The sequence below is a fragment of the Melospiza melodia genome, chromosome 3 (genome assembly GCF_035770615.1).
Source record: "Melospiza melodia melodia isolate bMelMel2 chromosome 3, bMelMel2.pri, whole genome shotgun sequence".
In the NCBI taxonomy this organism is placed as follows: Eukaryota; Metazoa; Chordata; class Aves; order Passeriformes; family Passerellidae; genus Melospiza; species Melospiza melodia.
The window spans coordinates 2,854,665-2,879,324 of NC_086196.1; the positions used below are offsets into that span (position 1 = coordinate 2,854,665).

At 43.5% G+C, this 24,660-nt stretch overlaps 1 protein-coding gene across 10 annotated transcripts in view; it reads left to right on the forward strand.

Annotated features, from left to right (window-relative positions):
• The window catches only part of DST (dystonin), a 289,433-nt gene that overhangs the window by 27,704 nt on the left and 237,069 nt on the right, over nucleotides 1-24,660 (forward strand). For 4 of the 10 annotated variants that reach the window (XM_063150658.1, XM_063150659.1, XM_063150655.1 and 1 more), the window contains exon 4: nucleotides 5,679-5,886. In XM_063150658.1, the coding sequence (XP_063006728.1) occupies nucleotides 5,679-5,886 (208 nt within the window). Of the gene's footprint in view, nucleotides 1-5,678; nucleotides 5,887-7,224; nucleotides 7,358-24,660 lie in introns of those variants that run through there. The other 6 variants (XM_063150657.1, XM_063150667.1, XM_063150668.1 and 3 more) reach the window with 2 other exon arrangements.

Genomic DNA, 24,660 nt, shown 5'->3' on the forward strand with positions numbered 1-24,660 from the left:
CTACATCTCCACTGGTGATTTTTTTTTTTTAAGTTCATCATCACTGGCTTTACATTGCTCTTGTTGGTACTTTAATTTGTGCGTGTTTTGAATTTTGATCTTTCCTGACAACATGCAGTCCCAAGGACTCACATAGCCTGATTACATACATTGGATGTTTTTTGTTCTGCATTTCATTATCATCTACCCAGGTTAAAGTGCTAAAGATTTACTAATGGGAACATTCAGCTGCCCTAGATTTTGTCTTAAATTTGTAAAGTTATTTTACTTTAAAAGTTGATCTACTTTAATATAATTCAGTCTGGGATGTTAAAGGGCAGAAATAGTCATTCGCTTTCAATTGATATTCTAAATGAAATTAAAAGGAATTTTGCTGAAACACACTGAGTAAAACCATTATTTTAGTGCTTCATTTCTGTTGATATTTATCCATTTCCTGCAATAAGTATAATAAAACAAAAAATACATTCCAGGAATTCTGAGATAGTTTAGTGTAAGTGAAATAACTCATAATGAAACTGAAAATTAAATGTCAGTCAGTGTTGACCTATACTTCCCACAGCTTCCAAAAAACAGCATGAAAGGACTCACTGCAGCAGACAATCTTCTTAAAGATAAAATGTGAAAGTACAAATTATTTGATTAGAATTCAGCTGGCCAGCACAATCTCTGATGTGTCATAGGGCTGGGAAATTTTTGTAATATGAAGATAATTTGGTATCAGCCTTGCAGCAGCTTTTCCCAGCTGGTTTGCCTGACCGAGTTTGAAACCTGACCTGGGCTAATGCTTCTCTGCCCCGGGAATGACAGCGTGCAGTCCCCGCTGTTCTCGACCCTTTCAGCTCCCGTTCCCAGGTGCTTTCCTGTTCTCTGGCGGTGTGCGATGCTCAACACCATTTGCCAGCTACACCATCTTCCACTCAGTCTCTATCTGATCTTCTGCAGCGCCTCACCCATGACAAACAGCAATCCTTTCCCTCCTCAGGGGGAATCATTCGGCCTTGGAACTTGGCCGAATCCCTCTAACAAGAAGTGTACGAAATGCTTCTTTGAAATCATCCCCGTTACTGGAAACCAGCTCGCTTTTTCAGCGCGGTTGCCAGCCTGACTCAGGCGGCTCCTGCGAATGCCCCGATGCGTGGGAGCCCGCCGGCAGCGGCAGAGGGAGCTCGGCTCGGCTCGGCTCCGCTCCGGGACTGGTGAGCGCTGCGCACCCCCGTGCGGCACCGGCAGCGGCAGCGGCAGCGGGCCGTGCAGGGATCCCCGCCGGCATCCCGCCCCTGGGTGCTGCCTGGATCCCCGCCGGCATCCCGGCCCTGGGCGCTGCCGGGATCCCCGCCGGCATCCCGGCCCTGGGTGCCGCCCGGATCCCCGCCGGCATCCCGCATCCCGCCCCTGGGTGCTGCCCGGATCCCCGCCGGCATCCCGGCCCTGGGCGCTGCCCGGATCCCCGCCGGCATCCCGCCCCTGGGTGCTGCCGGGATCCTCGCCGGCATCCCGGCCCTGGGCGCTGCCCGCATCCCCGCCGGGATCCCGCATCCCGCCCCTGGGTGCTGCCCGGATCCTGCCCCTGGGTGCTGCCCACATCCCCGCCGGCATCCCGCCCCCGGGTGCCGCCCGCATCCCCACCGGAATCCCGCATCCCGCCCCTGGGTGGCGTTCGGATCCCCGCCGGCATCCCGCCCCTGGGTGCCGCCCGCATCCCGGCCCTGGGTGCTGCCCGGGATCCCCTCCCGCATCCCGGCCCTGGGTGCCGCCCGGGATCCCCTCCCGCATCCCGCCCCTGGGTGCTGCCCGGATCCCGCCCGCATCCCGCCCCTGGGTGCCGCCCGGATCCCCGCCGGGATCCCGCATCCCGCCCCCGGGTGCCGCCCGCATCCCGGCCCTGGGTGCTGCCCGGATCCCCGCCCGCATCCCGGCCCTGGGTGCTGCCCGGATCCCCGCCCGCATCCCGGCCCTGGGTGCCGCCGCTCCGCCGGAGCCGCCACGGGCATGCAGAGAGGCCTCCGGCTGCAGGGCGCTACGGCAGGCGGAGAATAACTGGGCTGTGACCTTAGAGGCCTTCAAGATAAGAGCAGTCAAGTCCTGAGCCTTGCTAAGTGCCCAAGAGTAGGCTAAGGAAGGATGATCAATATTTTAGGGGATATGAAAGACACTTCATTCATGTCGCCCCCAAAAAGCATTGTGCGTTATTAACTGATGCTTTTCGCTTGCACGCAGCCATGTAATTTATACAGAAATAACAAAAGTGCCTTACATATTTTGATTTTAACAGAATATAACAACCTCCCCCCCAATACTGTCCTAATGGGCCAGGAACTTTTTTCAGAATACTACTACAGATGTTCTGTGTTATTTCCTATTTTTTAAACTGCTTAATATATTGCTCTGATAATGGAATGCTTATCTGGGACTTAGAACTCTATCGTGGAAAATGAATATGCTAGAAACATAGACCCCAGTGGGATGAGTGGTACACAAACAGTGCCTGTGTGCAAAAGAGGAACAGTTACAGAATTCATATCAAAGCTCTTAATTTACTCAAGCAAAGCTTTTTAGTTTGTTATAAACACCTCTGGAGTAGCAAAGTAAATATACCTAGGTGTTCAATATCTCTGTGGACACATTACTCAGAAGCATCTCCATGCTGAATAAGAGAGTAGACTGTCATTAAGGCAGAAGTTGACATTTCTTATTGTTTTCCAGATTTTGTTGTTATGAAAAATTCCTTTCTAAACTTCCTACATTGCTCTGAAAATGAAACAACATGGTAATTGAAGAGTTAAAAAGCTAAAGTGGTTTTGGTAACTGCATGTATCAATTAAGGTAGGATAGCCTAAAAGCAGATAGCTAATTGTAATATACACAGATGCTAAAGACTGCTCTATCAGTGCCTGTTCATTTTGATTCTCATAAAATATGAGTGGAGTCTTCTCACACACTTATGTTTCAGTATTGTAGCAGAGCAGACTAAAAGGCAGAATCCTTTTCCCTAAAACTGACATCTCAGTAGACTGATGGTGCACAATGAACAACCACTCAACAGTGCTTTTGGCTTCTACAGGTAGGAGGAGATGTTATGACATATAATAATGGGCTGTGAAGGCCTCTTTTGAAAAAAGGAAACCCTAATGGATAAAATTTATAGCTTACTTTTGAAAATAAATCTGAGAGTTGAGAGATCTTTCCCCAAAACTTCAATAGCAATTGCTATTGTACTTTGTTCTTGCATATTTCAAGCTGCTACATAAATACTAACAAACTATTGCTATAGCACTTCACAACACTGTGTTTGGTCTCTTTCAAACGTTCATATTATAAGCTAGAAATGCAGAAGGTGAAAAAGATGAAAGTCAGAATCTGTCTCTGTGGGTCTGTGTGATCCAGAGATACTGAGGGTTGCTGCTCAGCCAAAAGAAGGTGCAGGCCTGAAGCAGGATGTTCAGAGCTGGGATTAAAGGCAACACTTTCTCTTCTGTGGCAAAATCTGGGGCTAAGGACAGGCTCAAGGAACCTAATCCCTGACTAAGCACATGAGAGGCCCTGGTAGCCCCAGCTGGAACAGCAAAGTGCCCTGCAGCAAGCTGAGCACTTGCAGCTCTTATCAGGAAGACACCTATATGTGACCATCCTGCTTTATGAGATCCAGTTTTAGTTTATTATACAAACTGAGTGCCAAATAGTCTCTGCACTAAAACTAATTATGAAGGAAATCTGAGCTGGTATCAGACATCTCATGTTTCTGTTCTTCTGCACTTACCTTTTGCTCTCTCTACATCACAATACAGTGAACAAGAATTCAGTTAATTGGTTTTATGTATTCACTCCCTCCCTCACAACTCACACATTTCAAACTTCACCATGGAGTATTCTACGAGGAGAAAAGAGAGTTGGGATAGAAGTGAAGAGGATAAAACACTAATAGAAGGAAAAACACTAATAGATGCAAAAAACCACTAATAAGTGATCTCTTATTATAACAGATTATTTAACTATATATTATTTTTTAATTTTATGCAAAGAGTGCATCATGATGTTTCTCTGGATTATGCAGATTCTGAGTTTTAAATGGGTAAAATACCCCCCATGACAGCTGACAGTACAAAACCATAAATTAGACAACAGTAATACATTTAATCATATCTCAATCACTGTACAAATTTTTTCTTTAAGAAAAGGTACCCTTTAGGCTCCTTTATAGAAAAAAATAAAATTGAGAAAAGGGCTGCAATACAAGCCTAAAATACTATCTGGCTTAATATCAAATCTGGACTCTAGAATGGCGGAATGGGGCTGTTGCTGTGTAACAAAATATGCTGGTTTTAAACTGAAAGGGGGCAGGTTTAGATTAGATATAAGGAAGTAATCCTTCACTGGGATTCATTTACAGTAAGTTCCAGTGAGGCACTGGAACAGGTTGCCCAGAGAAGCTGTGGAAGTGCTCAAGGCCAGATTGGATGGGGCTTTGTGCAACCTGGTCTAGTGGAAGGTGTCCCTGCCCCCAGCAAGGGGGTTGGAACTAGATGCTCTTTAAAGGTCTCTTCCAACTCAAGCAATTATGTGAGCCTATGATTCTACTGCACCTGCAAAAGTTGACAGCACACACCTAAAATAATTGGATGAGCATCAGTTTGCACTTTTGAAAGGGGCTGTAACAGTAGCTCCCACGTGAAATGACAAATCACACCCATCATTTTCTTGTGTCGTGCCTTGGAGAAACCACAAATCCTTCAATCTGAAGTTACAGAGTAAAAGTAATAGCACGTGTCTGTCCGTTGTGTCCTGATAACGTGTTTAATGATGTACCTTAAATTTCAACACGGTGCCGAACTGTTCGCACATCTCCGTTTCCCACTTTACATAAACAGGGAAGCCAGACATGGCAGCAGTCCTCTCACTGCATCAGTGTTTATTTACGTTTCCGGAAGAGCTCTTTTTTGAGTAGCTGGGAAGCCTAAAAGTGGATACAGTTTATACACCGAGAGCAGTCGTTTGTTTGCCGAAGTCGCTTTGCAAAGTGTGACTTAAGGCTGCCCATCGTGCCCTGCTGCCCGGAGGGGCTGCTCTGAGGCATCGTGTTCCTTCCTTCCCTCCGTCCCGTCAGCCAGGCTCGCCCCGCGTTGGGCAGCGCGGGGCAGGGGGAGCCCGGGCCGGTGATGATCGGAGAGCCCGCCTCGGCTCCCGGCGGGCCGGGGTCTGTCCCGGGGGCGGATTTACCAGTAGCTCGGTGATGGCAAATCTTCCCCTTGTCCTGGCGGGGGAGCCAAAAGCCTTCGATCTGTAGCCGGGAAGGTTGGTGGCTTTTTTTTTTTTTTTTTTTTTTTTTTTTTTTTTTTTCGGCTGTTGTTGCTGCTGGGTTTATTGTTGGGGAAGTGGGAGGCTCATTTGCGAGCTGGTTGCCCAGCCGCAGGCCACGGCTCTAGCCCGACATCCCTCCAAATGCACTCCCGCTAAAGACCGGCTATTTTTTGGGGGATCACCCTCGGCACGCCGCACACGCACCCTTTCCCCCTCTACATTCACACCAATGGTGAGCGGCGGCCCTCTCCCCTATCCTCCTTTTCCCGTGAGATGCTTTTCCACGCCACGCGGGGCGGGTATTCGCCGGCGCCACCTGAGGCCCTTCGTCCCGAGCTGCTCCCCACGCACCCTGTCTGTCTGTCTGTCTCCCCGTGCAGAGCTCCGGCAACGCGTCCTACCGATGCTCCATGTCGTCCTCCGCCGATTTCTCCGACGAGGAGGACTTCAGCCAGAGGTCGGGGACGGTGTCGCCGGCGCCGGGGGACACGCTGCCCTGGAACCTGCCCAAACACGAGAGGTCCAAGCGGAAGATCCAGGGCGGCTCGGTGCTGGACCCCGCCGAGCGGGCCGTGCTGCGCATCGCCGGTAAGGCGCGGCCGGGAGCGGCGGGGCAGGGGGCGGCCGGGGGCACAGGGACCCCCGTCCCTTCTCTTTCCGAGCGCGGCCCCGCCGGGCGGTGACTAAGCTCTTTGGCCGCCTTTTCCGGCTGGGTGAACTGATGCGTGTGGAAGGCGAGCCGAAACACGCGCAGGTGCTCCCATTAAACTTTCATGCGAAAAAGCATCAGCGGCGGGGGCTGCAGCCGCGGCGGGGGCGGCTCAGCGGGGCCGGCGCTTTTTTCGGCCCACAAGGCCGAGGCAGCCCCCGGCCGCCCTGGCTGGAAGCGCCGCGGGACCGCCCGCAGCGCGGAGAGAGGCCGCGGCGGCCGATGATGCTCCGTGAGGGGCGGGGGACCAGCCCCGGCCTTTGTCCGCTCGGGGTGGACGGGGACCGGAGCGGAGCCGCCCCGGTGTGCCGGACGCGCCAAAGGGCTCTGGTCCGCGGCCCGGCGACAATTGATGTCGAAAATAGGGCGGAGGTCCGCATCACCCTGGCGAAAGCTGGAAAACGCCTGTAAATGAATCCCAGAAAGATGAGGCGGTCCCCAGCGCTCCCCGGGGACACCGCTGTTGTTCTCCCCAACCGCCCCGATTATATGCGCGTCTCCATGGGTCCCTGCCGGGACACCATTTCCCAGGGTAACCATTCCTAGCGGCGCTGTTAGCGGGGCCAGCGCTGCGGAGCCGCAGGATGCAGCCGCGACTGGGGCGTTGCGGAGCCGGCCCGACCGCCCGCGGATCCCTGCGGGCAGGGTGCGCAGGACGGGGCAGCTGCGGGCCGGGGCAGGGCAGCAGGGAGCGCAGGGCAGCGGGGTCAGCGCCGGGGGACAGCGGGGGGACAGCGGGGGGACGCAGGCGCGGCGGTGACACCTGCGGCAGGGCCGTGCCCGCCCCGCCGGGACTGCGGGAGCTCCCGGCCCCGCCGGCTGCCGGCCTGGGCTCCCTCCCCGGTCGGTGCCTGCCCGAGAGTGCGGTGTCCCCACCGGCGCCGTCAGCGCTGCAGGCGTCGCGTCCCCGCCCCGGCAGCCGCCACCCTCCTCGTCTCGGGGGAGGCGGCGGTGGAGCCGCCGGCCCCGCGGGCGGCGCCTCGGCCATGGGGCTGGAGCCGGGGGCTGCGGCGGGAGGCCGGGCTGGTGCCGCCCCTCCGCGCTCCGAGGGGCGGCTGCCGAAACCCGAGCGAGCGAGCGAGCGAGCGGCCGCCCGCGGGGGCGTTCCCTCGGCCGGGCTGGCAGCGCCGCCCCCCGCCCGCCCCCGCCCGCGGCTGCCGGGGCTTTTCTTGTGCCATCCCCGAGGCTGCCGGCCGCCCCGAGCCGCACCGGCGGGCAGGGCAGGGCTGGGCTGGGCAGGGCAGGGCGAGCTGCTGGCCATGGCTGGCTACCTCTCCCCCGGCGCCTATTTCTACGCCGAGGAGCAGGAGTACCTGCAGGCCTACGAAGATGTCCTAGAGAGATACAAAGGTAGGGCAGCGCTCCCCGCCCGGCCGCTCTCCTGCCACGCCGGGTGTGGCGACTGCGGAGCCGGGAGGCGCTGGGGCCGGCTGGGGGACATGGGTGGCCCCGCGTCCCTGCGAGGGTCCGTCTGGGGACAAGGGACGTGGGCGGCGTGAGCGATGGATATAAATACCGTGTCACCTCACCAGTGTGTGACAGGCGCTCTCGCGTGTTTGAAAGTCGCGTTTTTGAGTGCGGTACGGACACGGGGATTTTTGGCTCGATGTGCATTCATATTTAAAGCTTCGGTTTATTTTTACCTATTTGTTTATTTATTTGGGTTTTTTTTGGGGGGCCAGGGCAAAGTGCTACAGTGTTCGTGTAGCACTTGAGGTTTTTTTTGTATCGAATACAGAAAAATAAGGAAAAAGGCATTTATCAGGGTGAAGATGTATGCAGCTAAATTAATCCTGCTAGAAATGTAAATTGCATTGATTTCTTACGGATAACGGGATAGAAGGGATGGTTTGGATGATTCACTGCTGTTTTTCAGTACATTTGCTGGTACTAAATCTGAAGCTTATCAAAAGTGTTACAGCTCTGATTTTAATCCAAGTGCGAAATGGATGGAGTTAACTGTTCACACTGAACCTTCATCCCTGAAACAGTTTTTACAGCATGTCACAGCATATGCTGACATTTGCAGTGCTGAGTCCTTTTGTAACGTTAGGGAATAAGATGTTATGTTTCATATCTGAAGTTTTTCAGCTGTATTTCTTCAGTCAGTTCTGAAGATTTTTGCTAAATGGTTTCAACTGATGGGAATGGGAGTGGCATAGTTTAAGACAGCTTGATTTGAAGATACTGATGATTGATTTTATTTATTTTGTGTTGTTAGTAGCGGTATTCTGAATAATAAACCCTCAACAGATGGTTATTCTGACTATGAGAACTTGTTGGGTCTGTGTGTACTTTATACTGGTGTCACTTGCAATTTCATGTGTCATTAGCAGTATTGACTAATGACTCCTTTGTGTCTCTTGCCCATTGTGTCAATGCAGCAATGGAGCATGTGCACTGTTTCTGTTCTCAAATGCATTAGTGCATTTTGGTTGAGAAATAATTACCATTTGGTGACTACCATCATCTTCAAAACCATGTCTTTATTCTATTCTCTCATTTTTCTTAAGTCCTATAAGTCCTTATATGAAGCTGATCTGATGTGTGCAAAATTTTGGAGCTAGTAGGCTGTTTACTTTTTAAATAAAACTGAGAAAGCTTGTTTTTCTGCTTTGGATCACCTTTTATTTCCTGCTAGAATTAGATTTAATAAGGTTTCTTCTCATACCAATTACTTGCTTAGAAATCAAGGGAAATCTCTTTCTTTCTGGGAAAGAGATTAGGCCCAATTTCCCCTATTTCAATGGCTGTTTTATCAGGAATGGGACTGAAAGGTCTGGTTTTAATAGGTTGGGGAACAATAGGATTTTAATTAAATAAACTCTGAAAGCTAATTTACATCTCTGTAAGAAATAAACCACTTTTTGAAAGTATTTGAGTATATCTTATTGTGGGGGTAACACAAAGTCCATTCATATGCCATTTTCAGTGACCCCTGAATCCTGAAATTATTTGGAAGGATCCAATTTCTGTTGTCTTAGTTTTAAGTGTCATATTTTGTATATTGCTACGCTATGTTTTGCTGCTCAAGGTAGATTTTATTCAGCCATTTGGAGCAAAGGTAAAGGTTTGGACTTGTTTTAATTAAGATGTATTGGAAATCTGGAAAGCACATTACTTTCTAAAATGTGTTTTCAAGCCAGTCATGATTTCCCATTCGAGTCCCAGTAGTATGACTTCACTACAGCGATTGTTGTTCTGATGACTTGCTATGGGAGCTGATCTAATCAGAAAAGAATTGCTACAATATAGGCTTTGAAGAGGGAGTGCCATTTCTCTGAATTTCTCAGTTTTGTAAACACCTCCTTCAGTAAATTTCTTAATCAAATGTGAACTATGTTGGCTTTGTAAGACGAGCTTCAATCTATAATTTTAATGCTGATAGTTTTTTTGTTTTTTTTTTTTTTTCCTTTTTACAGTCTGCAGAATGCTTCATACTCATCTAGGCCATTATCAGGGTGCCAAATTATCTATGTCCCAGCTGTTGAGTACTGTAACTAGCAGAGTCAGCTGTACAAAATTCATTGCCTGTCTTGGAAGGCTTGGGATCGTATGGTGCCGCATCATTAAGATGTTCAGGCAGTTTGACTTAGGAAGATAAAAGCTGCCCTTTGTAAACATAGAAAAGTGAAATTTTACCCTTCCTCTGTTTCTGTTTCCAAAGTAGGCTGCAGATTTTGAAGATCATGCAATACCGAGAATACCGAGTACCTTGTTGTTTTAGAAATTGAAAGCCAGATATTTGTGTGTCTCCAAATTCTGTCTGCTGATCATGTCTCTGGCTGTGACAGTAAATAATTAGGCAACTGTTTGCTAAATCTGACATACCACTGAAGTGCCGTTTGCTATGGGAGAAGAGAGTGTTGTTTTCTGATCCCTGGTCAGCTCAGTTGCTGGCTGTCAATTTGGTTTTTTTTTTTTCTTGATTAGTAATTATTTGGCAGTATTTCTAAAGCATTTTGATGGAGGGAAAAAAGTCACATTATCTCAGATGTTTTAGAAATCAGGTTGAATCCAGCTATTTATTCAGGGGAAAAAATTGCTTCTTTGTTGGTAGCACCTCTAAGAATTCAAAGGCAACCAGAGAGTGGCAAAAAACCATCTAGTATAGTTTATCTGAAGTATTTTAGATATTTCACAGCTTATTTAAGTAATAAGAGAAATCATACAAATATTTGTTAATATAATTAAGATTCAACATTTTCTCAAAAATTATATTTGAATTCTCTGGGAGGTTGTAAAGAACTTCAAAAATTATTCTTGGTGCTCTGTAAGTTAACTTACAGTTGCCTGGGAACAAAATGTAATGAAATTGTTAGCTGTAGCCTTTTTGATAAAGAAGAAAATGTGCAATTGTATTTAATATACTTTTCATTTTTAAAGCATTAAATGCCATCTCTGTCATATGGCATAGAAATGCATTGTTTGGTGCCATTATTATTTGAGCATTAAATATTTGAAGATTATGATTTTAGCTGTGAGTGCAAGATGTTCATTACATTTCCTCTGCTATAAATCTGAAGTAATAAACTGAGAATCAAGTTTATATATATAAATTTATCATCCCTCTGAAATGGTCACTCTTTAATGTGTTTTTCAGTTCAGGTAGTAAACTTTTATTTGAATAGCAGTTGCAACAAGCCTTTTCTGAAAGATTTTCCGCAATTATGTAACTAGGTTGTCTCCATTTTGACATCATTTTTGCTAGGGGTACATGTGTTAATGACAGCATGACTGCAGTACCTGGAAAAGAGCTAATTCATGGAGTAAAGTGTTGAATAAATCATGGTTATCCAACAACATTCTTTAATTATGTAAGCCCTTGAAGTTTGAAATATAGGGTTATCTGGGCTGTGCAGAGCTTTTAATGCTGCAGATTTATACATCTGCATCTATAGGAAACAGATCTGTTAGAAAATTCAGCTTGACATGACTGCCCATAAAAAATACAGTCTTGCAGTTCAGGGACTTCATGAAATTGTTGGTAATGCTAGGAAAGGTATCACACAAATCTTTTGTTTGCAATGGGTGCCTGATTAGGGCTTCCTTTGGGTTCTTTGGGCTTGCTGCACAGCCCTGGTGTCCATAGGAGAGAGAGGTAAGTCTGGGGAAGAGCCAAACTCAGGTTGAGTTGTTAAACTTTGGTACATTTTGTTTCACAGCTGGCATTGCTGTCTTGCTTTAAAGAGATTTGTAACACATTCAGCTGAAGCACAGCAAACAGCTCTGGTTCTGTGTTCTGAGAACAAAGACACTGGAGATGGACGAGAGCTAGCAGGTCATCTGATGCATTTTGTTGCCTGTTTAGGGTTCAGAGACAATGTAATTTGTTCTAATGATTGATTGAGGGCAGTGTCAAGTAAAGCTGTTCTGACATTGGGTACAGGTTTTGAATTAAGATAGAAACAATAGATGCCTGTTGTCCAGCTCCTTTGAGCTGACTTCAAGAAGGGAGCATTTGCACAGAATGTTTTTTATACATCTGAAAATGAATTTTAGGATTTTGGAGGCTCCTAAATGTGTTAGGTATCAGATTTAGTCCAGGGATATTATTCTTCAGAGATGATCATAGAGCAAAGATAGTAGGGGCCATGATAGATGCTCCTGGCTCTGGAATATGTGAATTACTGAATTTCCTTATTTATGCTTTGAAGTTGGGGAGTTGAATTTTTAGTCAGCAGAAATCATGCTCTTCTGGGCTCTCATGTGTGAACTAATTGGATCTTCTGCTTCAGGGTTCTGATTCTGAATGCAGCAGGAAATCCTGAAGTGAGTAATTGATTAGGTAGTTTCCACCATGGACAGTTTTCTTTGACCTCTTTTCAGGTGCTGGTAGTATCTAGCCTCTGGCCTTGGGATTGATCTTTTGTTTTCTTTTATTTTTTTAATGGCAAAGTTATTTTGGCTGACTGTTGGGCACGTGTGGATTATCCAGCTGCATGTCGCCTAATCTTTTCTTTGCCACCATGCCAGTCTTCAGCAAGACAGCCCTGTTGTTTCCCATATTGCTAGCACATTTCCTTCCGCAGATTACTCTCCTGGGATGGAAGAATTGTAGCCAACAGAAAATGTCTTCAATTAGGGATGGAAACATAATAGCTTTTGTGCTGTCTGAAGTCGGGCGAAAAGTTAATGGTCAACCCGGGCCACCTAAAATGTAAAACCTGAAGTTTTATTCTGTTTCAACATTCGTCCTTATTTAAAGCAGAAGTTCTGACTTTTAAAGGGCTTGAAGATGGGATATTTCCTTTAGTACATTAATCTTAAATATGAACCAGGTCTTGATGATTTGACTTGTATGAGGTTTTCACTTGAGCTAAAGGGAAGAGGTCTTGGAGTGAAATAGAAAGAACCTGAATGTTGGGCAATTCAGTGAGATTTGTTTGTGTACAGGCCTTGAGATTAGGGCAACATTTTCTGAAGCTGAGTTTGATGGGATACATAAACTGTGGTAGCTTCTCCATGATTTTAATAGATACCTGTGGGGTGGACTAAGGCAGACAGAATTTGCCATTGATTCAAATATCTTTTATATGTGAATTGGAGAAGACATCAAAGGTCTGCTTCTTTGCTTTTCTGCTACTTCCCAATTCCCATTGAGTCAGCAACATCTTTTAAGTAGAGCTCATAGGAATATTCCATAATTCTTTTTTTAGGATGAAAACCAAGAGATGGTCAGGTATGAGGGGAGGAAAAAAGGAAAACGAACTTCAGTCACTACTGAGTTGAAAGGTTTATTTTGTCTCAATCTGTATTTCTGGTTGAGGTGTTAGTAATTGTTTTCTGTGATCAACTTGGCTAATTTCTAGTGGTATTGTACTTGAAAACCAGATTATGCTTTATTATTATTCCGTTATGCTGTTTAAAACAAGCCTGATTTGAGGAATTTATTCCACCATTTCAACATGTATTTGGAATTAACTACTTTGTAAAATAAAAATGGGCTTATTCATATACTTGAATTTAAGTGCAAGTATTTTATAAGTTCAGGCTTAAAATAATAACATTTTGTAAATGTCAAATATGAATGCAGCTTATTGCTGCATGCCTGAAATGTTTCCTGTAAAACATCATTAAAGCCGTTTAATTTAACAAAGCCTTGCTTTTCTGTAGTGGGTGAAAATATTCATGTACTGAATGCTTCCAGTCAGCCCAGCTTTCAAACAGGTGAAACAATGCTTACAAAGACACTTCAGTCTGCTGGTCAAATCCTGAAGGGCATGTTAATGTGGCCACATCTTACAAGTTGATCTGTGTAGGCAGACTCGGTGCTTTTGTGGTGCAAAGACTGGTGTTGGAAACCCATCCACCCACACAAGGCTCTTCCCAAGACTGGGGCCCAAGTAATAGCTGGGCCTTTGATAAGGCATATTCCTCCTAAAGTCAGGCCTCCTGTAGGCAATTCCAATTTGGCTATAGCTGCATTAAAAGCAAGTCAGCATGGCTCCAGGTTTAATTTTATTTTACCTGGTGAGTACATCATTTTGCTGTGGAGTGTTAATCTATGAAATCCTTGGATTTTATACAAGATGAAAATAGCTGCCAATAAATCTGTGAAAGGGTGAAGAGTCTAGGCAAATGTATTGAGGGTTAAATTCTGCACCTTGCAATCACACAATTAGTGTAGCTATTTCTGTAGGACAAGGAGGATTAGGTCTCTGATGGGCTTTCCAGTGCCATAGGCCAAAATCTGCTGTTGATTATAGCCACATGGCCCTTTTGAACTTGGTTTGCTTTTAAACACATCTTCGTTGTTTAGTTTCATAGTTAATATGTAAAATTACAATATTTAATCATGTGTTCTGCAATGCATATAAATACAGATCAGCAGTTAAGTGGGGTTCATAACCTAATTGTGTTGGAAAGCTAAATTAGGTTTGCCTGAGGTTCAGGTATCCAGCTATCTGACAGCTATGACACTTGGCACCACGTGGGTCTAAAATTAGTAGAGCTCTTCTATACTGAGATTAGAGAGATATGTGTATGTTTTAGTTCACAAAATGGGTAGAAGTCTGACTTTGTATGCAGCTTTCAGAGGCATGTTTTGGGCATTTTGCAGGTGAGACTATGGGCGAACAGAGAAGTTCCATAAAGTCTCTTGCTGGGTACTGCAATGGATATCCTGTCAAAGTCTGCTCATGGACTCGCTTCTGCCTGCTCAGATTACCTTCTGTGTGCTCCTCATGTGACAAGTCTCCTAGGCACAGTAGAAGCAACATTAGAAAATGAGTGTAATCATTTGGACAGACATTTTGCAGTAATATTACTGATAAAGCATCCTGAACTGTTCAAGCAAAAGTGCTTTTTTGAAAGAGAAATGGCACTTTCAGTGCTGTGGTTTTTACTCAAACAAAACTTCTGTTAATTTTGGTGGGAGTCAGGAACTTAGCTATCGATGTTTATAAATATTTAATGCTTTAAATTACTTTGCCTTTAGATAAATTTTTAATTTTGAGATAAAGGGTTTACATTACATCCTAGGAGTTAGGAAATGACTAGAGCACTTGTCTGGAGAAGCCACTGCTGTGTAGTTGTATGTAACTTCTGGGAATAAGGTATTATTGCTAAGGTAGTTCTGGTTTCAGAGTAGGATATTTTCAAAAGAACATAGAGCAATGTGATTGCAAGTCCCAATGACCTTTAATAGCAGTTGGGCTCCTCCCTGCTGTTTGTGCCTTGGAACTTTTCCTGTGGTGGCTATATGTTCATTATTGAGATCATAACCTGATGTTGGAAACAATTCATAATACCATGTATTACAGAGCAGTTCTGCATTTAAAATTCCATTTTTGAAATGTTTTAAATATGAAGTCTTCTCTGGAGAAAAAGTAATCCTAATTTTTAGAAAGAAAGTTGATTTATTAATTAAAAAGGACATACATTTTAAACATTCTAAATTTTCTTCATAGAGCGGACTTGTTAAGCTTTATGCCTTTTACTCTCTTCATTTTTTACAAAGCAGTTGCTGAGAAAAATTTGTTGTGGTTTTGAGTAGATTTTCATTTTGCTCTGCTGGAAATTTTTTGTCTACCTCCAGTTTACACGGGAGTTAAAGCAGCCTTTGGCTCAGTATCTCTTTAAAGTAGAGAAGAACAGACACAGATGAGCCACAGGAAGAAAGCCAACGTTGATTAGGTCCCTTGATGAAATTACCTTATAATTTTACCATGCTCAACCGGATACTTTTGCACTGTATTTTTTTTCCAATATTTTAAAATAGAGTCCTTGTTAACAAAGTCCATATAGTTCTTGTAAGGCCAGATCTATCCTACCTCTGAGAATATTCACTCAAATTCTTATTTTCTGCTGTTGCAAATTGTATTAAATTAAATCACATTGGTTCTTGCAGACCTTGTATGTTTCTACTTAAACTGTACACTTATTTTTGCTTTCTCATGGATATACATTTCCTTCAGATCTTGGATTACACTGAGTCCAGCCATCCAACATACTGTTTAAAGTGGGTGTATGGTAGGACTGAGCAGCATCAAACAGTTATAATCTAATTTATAAAAATTATATTATTATCCTAGAAACAATACATGTTTATGCCTTGATATTTTGACTATCATACTGAAGCATTTTTTTTTGCTTTGGGAACAACATAATACTCAGGAGAATTTCAAGAATTAGGTTTACGCTTTGAGAGCTTGTGTGTCTCTCCAATAATTTGCAATTTAATCCCAAATATAAGGATTTGGTTAAATAACAATGGCAAGTGGGTGATCATCTTTATTCTAAGCTTGAAATGTCCTTTCAATTTGGTGCCTAGATTTTTGTAGCCATTTCGGTGGCAATGCTGTGAGTCATCTGTTGCAGGTCTGACTGTATGATTAAATTGTTGATGGATCTTTGTATAATTTGTTCTGGATACTGGTTTTTTTTTTTTTTCTCTTTGCATTTCCTCATCTAATACACTTTGAGTCTACTCACTTCTGACCTTTGATCAGTTTTTGGCAATACTTCTTCATTAGAGGCTGGGGGAAGCTTTTGGATTTTTTTAAAGACTTAGTTCCTAGCATCTGGAAGACCACCTACCTTTGGTTCCCCTTTCTTCTTTCCTTCACTATCTTTTAAGTTAAATTTTAGCTGCGGGTTGGATTCCTTGTGGGCCTGCAGGCAGAAGATGGGTTTCCTTTGAGGTGTTGAATTATACATCCTCATCAGGCTGGCCCCTTCCCTCTCATGGTGGAAAAGGAGAACTCCTCTATTCCGTTCTCCTTCTGCTGCCACTGCCCCGAGAGCGCTCGAGCACTGCCTCTAGTTTGGGAAGCAGTGTGGGCTTCACTCCCCGAACTGTAGTTAGAGCTGTCGAGGCATCTTTGAGCTTTTCCTTATCATAATGAAATGTAAAAAAAGCTGTGTGTGTTGAATGAGATTTCTCAGACTGTGTGGCCGCGTGCTGGTTCCTGCTGTGAACTTGAGTTCCTGAGTCAGGATCAAGCCTGACTGGAACTTGAGTGTCAGGTCATGCACTGATGTGCTCCTGTCCTACTGTGAGAGAAATTCAAGGCTGGTTTAATCCCTGTCAGGGAAAGTGCAGAGAGAGGGAACACCACCAAGCAGACAGACAGATCGCCTCTGAAATGTTTCCTTTGCTCCTGGCTTCAGTACTCCGACTGGCACCTGGGTGTGTGAGCATGGCTGCTCAGGATGAGGGAGGCAGTCAGGCTTTGCACTGCCAGTGAAAGCAAATGCTCCACCCTGCTGTTAATTATGAAATACACCAAGATGTTTTCTGTATCTTAACTGCATTTGAAATGCCAAAGATTTGTTTTCCATGTGTTGGCTTAATTACTTGGCTGATAAATAATTTTAGTTTGATTTATTTGCTTTTTTTTCTTCTGAGTAAATAAAGAGATGATCACGGTATTTGTCTTGATGACTAGCAGTTATTATTGACCAAGATGCTATATGAAATAATGGAGTTTGCTTGCAATTTGATTTTGTCAGTGTAGCAGAAGGGAATCTTATTAACATTTTTGTATTTTCATAATTTTTTTTCAGTTAAAATATTTTTACTTCAATATTTCAAGATTAAAAATCTCAGGATCTACAAGTTCTTTCTGTGCCATGGTACTAAAGCATTTAATGGCTGTACATATTCTTTGGTGCTTCTACTATTGATGTACTTTGTGATGTGAGTGTGATTGAATGTAGTACTTTTGTTGCATTACTGTTTTATGTAGTATATCTTTGATGTGAATTTAAGAATTCCCTTTGATTTTTTTTCTTTTAGGTAGTTCTCAAATACTTAGTATAAGATTTATTGATTTGTATGCAGTTAACAGACAGTTTTCCACTGATAGGTTTAGTAGTTCAGAGATGCTTACCTTCTGTTTTTAATTTTGTTGTTTCTTTTTTTTTTAAACTTTTTATTTTAATAATATTTCCTATCTTGCCATTTCTAATAATCCTCCTAGTTTCAGTGAGTGAGTCTGAGTCTTAACATTTTGGAGTTCTCCCAATCTGAACACATTGGTGTCATTAGACAAGAGTGGTTTTGTTTGCTGCCTTCTCCCGCTCTCTGGTAAATGTACAATACATTGTTGACTTCTGGAAAACCACACCATTTTCTTATGTTGGAAGACAGTCAAGATTCAAGAATTTATTGTTCTGTAAGTTATTTTTCAGGCTACAAAAGCATTGTGCCCTATATACTTATTGATTTTAGTTAGCTTTTGTAAATATGAGTAAAATTTCCTTGTATTTATATGTATACACACACATGTATATATACACAACCATAGACATAGCTGGTTTTGTTTTTAACTCAGAGGAAATCAAACAGGGGAAGTGGTGGAATCCCTCAAGGAATTCAAAAGACATGTAGATGTGGCACTTGGGGACATGGTTCAGTGTTAATTTTAAGTTTGATCTTTGTGATTTTGGAGCTCTTTTCCATTCCATTACAGAACATTACATTATATTACATTACATCACAATTTTCCATTATGAGTATTGTTCCCAGTACTTTAGGTTTGTTTTTTTTGTTTTAATTTGTGCTTTCCAGTTACTCTTGGTGGAACTGATTAAAGCTACACCAGTAATCTCTCAAGCTTTTTCATTTATTTCTTACGAATTATCTGGATAGCAGTGATCTATTTTACTGTAGGTTTTTGTTGTTGCTTTTTTTTCTCTGATACCTTAAGTCCACTCTGAGTGAGTTAGTAGTAGATGGCTATGTATGCTGCTTTTTGGTGGATAGTGTTTAAGTTTCATATTTAAGTAATTTATTCTTTGAGACTTCTTCCTGTGATGAAACTTAGTAATTTTTCTGTAAAGGAGGCTGTGGGGAAAGGAAAAACATATTGTTGTCTTAAAGCCTAGGTCCTTTCTCTAAAGAATTCATTCAGATACTAAGCCTTTGCAGTGGCTTGTCTGTTCTCACCACCTCCCTGATTCTGATCATCTGTGAACATATGTGTTATTGTCTGATTTTGTATCACAATTCTTATTTACTTTTGGAAGTTACTAAGTCTGCTGCCTCTTTTTTAATCCTGATTTTTTCCCACCATTGTTTGGTTAGGGCTTCTATCTGGATAAGAATTTTGCTATGCCAGAAAGTTTTCTTGCAGCATGTGCCTGTTTACTTGGTGGCACTGGGCATTTAGTCTACTAGCCTTCTGGTACCAGAGTAAATTATACTCCCTAACATTGCATTCTCTTTCCTTTTTTAAAAATTACTTTAGAACTTCCCTCCATCACCTAACAATATCTGTGGTACATGTAACAAATGGGAAAATTTTAGAAAATAGGGGCATATGTGTATTGTAAAGCAAAAATTTCCCTTAGTACCTAATGTTTTCTCATTTTATGCTGTTAAGACATGTAGTTGTTCAATGTAGCTTTGGTTTCAATGTCTCCTGCTTCTATGAGACTTACTTGTTATGCTTTACTCTGTTTTATAACTATAAATCCTGGTCATTTAAAGATACTATTACTGGCCTTTTTAAAATCCAACATAATTTTGACATTTGAAATCTTTACTGCATTAAGATTTTCCACTGTTTGGTAGCTACATATTGATCTTCTAAAATTTCTCTAAAACTTGAACAAGAAGACATATGGAGTAAAATCCTCTCTGTTAAATGCTAGTCATCCCCAGTCTTGTCCAAAATACTGACAGTACATTGTGTCACATTGCAGATAAATGTCTTGTTAAATTATATCTTGAGACAACTGATCAAAACAAAGACTGAATCATGATTTCAAGATTTAACCTTTTTAAATTAGCAGTATTGGTTTTTTTCTGATTTGGAAGGCACGAGTGACATTTTCATTAACTTCAGTAAGTTCTTATTTATATCTGCCTCTTCTCCCAATTGTCTTGCCCATGCTGAAGGTTTCCTGATGGACACTGTCGGCTGCTTTGTGAAGGGTGGAAGCTTTCATGATCTGGTTCTTCCTGTGAGTTTGTAAACAGGAATTTTTATATGTCAGTTGCTGCTGATATTTTTAGTATGGCAACAGTTTTATCTGCAAGTGGAGCATTTTATCTCACATGCTGGGCTTTTTACATCAGGGTAAAGCTATTTTCATGTTTAAATTGGTATCAAGTTGCTGTCAGTGTTGGCTTTGGTAATGGGCTTGAATGTCCCAGCCCACCCCACTGGGCTCCCACAGTGTCCCACAGTCTGGGACCCCGTGCCAGCTCCCTGGGAATGGCCCTCCAGTGATTCCACAGCAGGGCTGGTCCCCACAGCCCGGCCCTGCTGGGTTCCCCCTGTGGGCCCATGGCCTGGCTCCCAGGGAGGCTCCCAGTGCCTGGAGCTGTCCTGGCTGGGGTGCTGGGGTGGGCTCTGGCTGCCAGGCCTTGCCCTGCTGCCCCTCCATGAGAAGCACCCACCACCCCCAGCACCATGACTGTTCTGTGCAGGCCCATCTTCTGCTTCACCTGTATGTTTGTCAGTGGTATATAATTTATTAGTTAGTAGTTTTATCCTCTTTCCTGGCCTCATGGTATGGTGACCTTTCCTATTAGAGTGTGGTTGACACCTGCCTGGCTTTCTGTACCTTCCTGGCAGGCTGTGTTATATCCCATCCTGTTTAGTGTGCTGCCATTGTGTAATGACTTGACAGAAAGATGCTTGAACATAATGGCTTTTATTATATTCATTAGCAGTGCTTAATTACTTTAACCTAACAACCCAGTGATGGGGAAGGACTAGCCATAGAACTGGTTCATTGCACAACTTAAAAGGTTCTAAAATGTGACTTCAACAAGACACTGAGGAGGTGGGAGGCACTCCCTTAAGACCTAGGAGAGGCTCACACTTTATGCATAAGTATTGCTAGTTGGAAGCATAATTAGTGTTTGGAAAATACTGTGATTCTTGTAAGAAATGCTCTGGAGTGTGTTGCTATGCTGATTTAATGCCCAGCCCTCAGGCTGCCCAGTGTACAGAAAGCTCCTTTGTCTGCTGCAGCCAGGAAATGAAGTCTGAGAGGTACTAAAGCCTTAGTGCAAACTCAGTGATGTCTGGCAGTATGGGCATGTGTAACAAAACTATATGGAAGACAAAGGACAAAATCCAGTCCTAAATCCTGCCTAAGTCAGGATGTTAAATGCAGTGGTCCAGGTTAGCTGCTTTCCAGCACTGCCATCTTCTTTGGGTATCTGAATTTCTGAGGTGTATTAGTGTGTCTGTGTCTTCTCAGAAATACTGCCTTCCCAGAGGTGACGCTCTTGTCCTCTGCCTAGCGTTCACCACATGCCAAAAATCAGATAACAAACTGCCTGAATGTTTTCTGTGGTTTGCTCAGCAGGGTAACCTAATCCAAAACTGAATGCTGCTTCTGTATGAATTTGCATAAGAATGACAGTGATTTGAGTGTTTGAGAGTTAGGAGTATTTTTAGGCCTCTCTGAGCAGGAAGAGTTTTGATTATCTGCAACTAGAATGGCAGGAGTATTTATTGCTATTTGGGTAGGAATCTAATGATTTTCTTTTAAAGCTGAGTTACTGGGTGAAGATGTAGGGGTAAAAAGGCTGAAAGGAAAGCAAGTTATAGATTAGCATACAGGAGAGAAAAGGGTAGGTTCTGGTCTTTGCCTCTAAGGTTGCTTTTTGTTTATTGTTGTTAATATCCATGAAAATTAAAAGGATAGGATAAAATACTGAGCTGTACTCTCCAATATGGCAACACTTTCACAAAGAACCAGAGCCAAAGAAATTCCACTAATTTACTCCATAGTGACAACCCATATGAAAGATAGAGCTGTCAACAAGAATATCAAGAGAAGTTATGATACTGCCTTTTGAGTATGCAACTGTTTTCATTGAAAGCACTCTCTTCTCTACTCCATTGAGAGGAGAGGATCCACACAGTGATCTGTAATAGGAAACTCTATAAAAATTCCAGAAGAATCAGACTGTGGCAGGTGGTCCAAGCAGTATTAATGAAATGCAAACAGCGGTGAAGAATTGGAAGATAACCAAGATTTTCCTTCTCCGTAGCACCTTCTGTGCTGTCCTGTGGCAAAGGGAATGGGAACTCTGAGGAACTTGGGGAGCAGAGAGCACAGCCTGCCCTCCAAGGGGCAGGGTGCCCAGTGTGGTGACACGGGTGGTGGTGGACGCGCTGTCCCCAGGGCCCACGAGCTCTGAGCAGGGCCAGCCTGGGGGCAGTGGCTGATTCAGACCCCCCAGGTGTTTTCAGGTGTGCCCAGGAGCCTTAGGACAGCTCTAAGGGCTCATGACTCTGCAGCAATGATATTTCCTTCAGCAGGGCTAATAAACACCTTGCTGCTGAATCTATTTACACACACTGCCTGACTCCTTCCCTCCCTGCCCGGTACAATGTGTTGTTTCTAATATTGTTACCTGTTCCTTAAACGAGGTATTTTTGCAGAGATTTCTTTGCAGCACCGCGTTGCTCAGGAAGGAAAGATTGAGTTGTTCAAGTGGACGAGAGATGAGTTTATTCTGTCCCTGTGGCTGCCAATACATTTCCTTGGCATGGTCTGGATAGGAACTGCTGTCTATAGCCCCGGATGTTTTAGTTTAGAGAAGGGGATCATCTGATAGAAGAGACTGAAGTATGTGTTGAAGTATGTAAGAGATTCTTGAACAGTCTCATGTAGACTTCATTACTGGCAGTCCTTGACTATTTGTTTCATTGCTTTTTTTTAATTACACTTCAGCTTGCCACTGATAATTTTTCCACATCTTGTCCTTATGTCATGATACTAAGCTTCCTCTAGCTGTCAAAAAGCCTACTGCTGCAAGGTCATCTTGAGATCCTATGATTTCAAAATTTATGCATCTCCCCCTGCATGAATGTTGCCTTCATGACCTCGTGCCAAGTGAAATATCACTTGAGCTATTTTTGGTAGTTCTTCAGTGACAGATTTCTACCTGAGTCTCCAAGCAACAGCATTTCACCACAATCATGAAAATCCTGTGGTTCATTTCTGAATGATGAATCTAAAACCTCCCTTTTTAGAACCACATTTAGTACAGAAGAAATAAATACAGGTCTAATGTTCAGAAGATTCTGATTTCTTTTACTGACTGTTGCCTCCTCTGTTTGTTTGGTATGTGGAAGCTAAGGCAGCACAGCTGTGTCTTCACAGATAGTCTTAAAGTGCATAACCTAGTTAATCTGCCAAGATGCCAGCTGTCTGGTAACCTTTTCCTCCAGCTGAACATCAGGGCTCACTCCAGGAGACCAGTTTCTGCTTCTTCCACACACTTCCAGGATGGATGTGAAGGGGAGCAAGTGCAGCAGCAAGGTCATGTGAACTCTGAGCAGCCAAGCAATCAATACAAGCAGCACACTTTGGGCTGAGCTGCTGGATCAGATGTTCAGTTCAGGAGAACAGTGTTTCAGCTGCTCCTTGTCCAAGGCAGCTGGAATGGCTCTTCCATCTCTGTTGGAGAGGATGGTGTTGGCCAGTCATGTGCAGAGGGAGTTACAGACTCACTTGCAATGGAGTGTGAGAGTTTTGTACTCTGAAATCCAGCAAGGCCCAGGGCACATGATCACTTCTGCCATTCAGAAATGCCCAGCCTCGCAAGCATCACGGGTTTAATGCTGCCTGTCTGCATCTGAAAGGACTGTAATTGCTGTGTGGTGTTGCAAAGGACAAGTTGCTCTAGACTAAGATAAAACAAGAGATTACAGTGCATGAGCCAGTCTGTATTAGCTGCCTCATGTGCCTGCTCATGCTGTGGTGAAATGGGATGTAACTAACTCTTCTTTCAGCAAGCGCTGTGCTTCGAGGCACATCTGACATTTGCCTCAGAGTAACTGTGATATATCTGATATGCTCTGTGTCCCTTTGTTGCCTGACCTCACAGTACCCCACTTGTCTTGGGAAGGCATTTCCTTTTCCAGAATGCAGCAGTCAGCATGATTGATGTTTGCCAGGATTAAAGGTAAGGAGTTCAGGACAGTCACTGCAATGCTTTGAAACCTGGATTAAAAAGTTGAGGCAAAACTTGTTTTGCAGTTACATCAATGCCAGTAAATTAGCATGACTGGGACAATTCTGTGAGACTGATGCCCACTGCCATAGAGGAGCCTTCATTCATGGTCTGAAATTCTTTTTCTCCATATTGGGCTACAGCCAAGCTCTCTTGGGAATGGTGGATGCTCACCCTGAGCTGTGCCTGAGAATTGTCTGGGAGGTGAGCAGCTGGCATGGGCTGAAAGCAAGCTAGAGATATCACCATCAAAAACTTAATAGAATGGAAGGATTTATTTCTGCTCCCCATGAACACCTGGCTGCTGTTTAATTTGCTAGTAGGGATGTAGTGGGAAATGCGTCCTAAAAAAATTTTACAACTTTAGGTTTTTATAATTACTAGGCTATAGTAAGTGTTACAGTTGCCTTCTAGTCACATTAATTAAGCACTCTAAATTCCAATGTTCTATTTTAAGGAGTATTCATAGTGGTAAAATTGGAAAAATTGTATGTGCAGATTTAGAGCAAAGGCTTTTTATTCTGGATATCATGCTATGGGGAAAATTTCCAAGTTAATAAGTGTTATTTTATTTATGATTTTTATTTGTTTGAGAAAGTATGCCATCTGCTTGAATAAGAGGCTTCAATGCTTTTCCTGACCTCTTTATAAGTTGTTACTTTGCAGTTATGAATTCAGTTTGTTTAAAGTGGGTATTTTACAAGGGAGTATTTCAGTGCATAGGATAAACGAACTTATGCCAAGGACATTTCAGGAAGGATTGAAACAAAAAATAAAAGTGAATTTAAGGTTTAGTAGTCTCACTGCATGTTCCAAGCAATGCTTAAGTGGTCAGGAAAGTTGTATTTGAGCATTGACAAGTTGGGTGCTTTTCTGGGAAACTAGCAAAGCTTATGAAGTGCAGGTTAACCAAAGATGCTTGCTTTCCTCTTAGGCCCAGTGGGCATGCAGTGTGCATTAATACTGTGTGTATATATCTGTGTATATATATATATATATATATATACAGATAAAATATGTATATATTTTAAAAAATATTTTCATATTGTTGATAATAGGAAAGCTACTTGAACATGGAAATATGTCAAATCTGTGCTGGAGTTAGCTTAAGTGCAGTGGAAATGTGGCTACTGGTTTAGAGGTGAAAAGGGAGTAATGAACAATCTACAAGAGTTGAAAGCTGGAGCCTTGCATATGATCAATATTTCCAGACTTATGT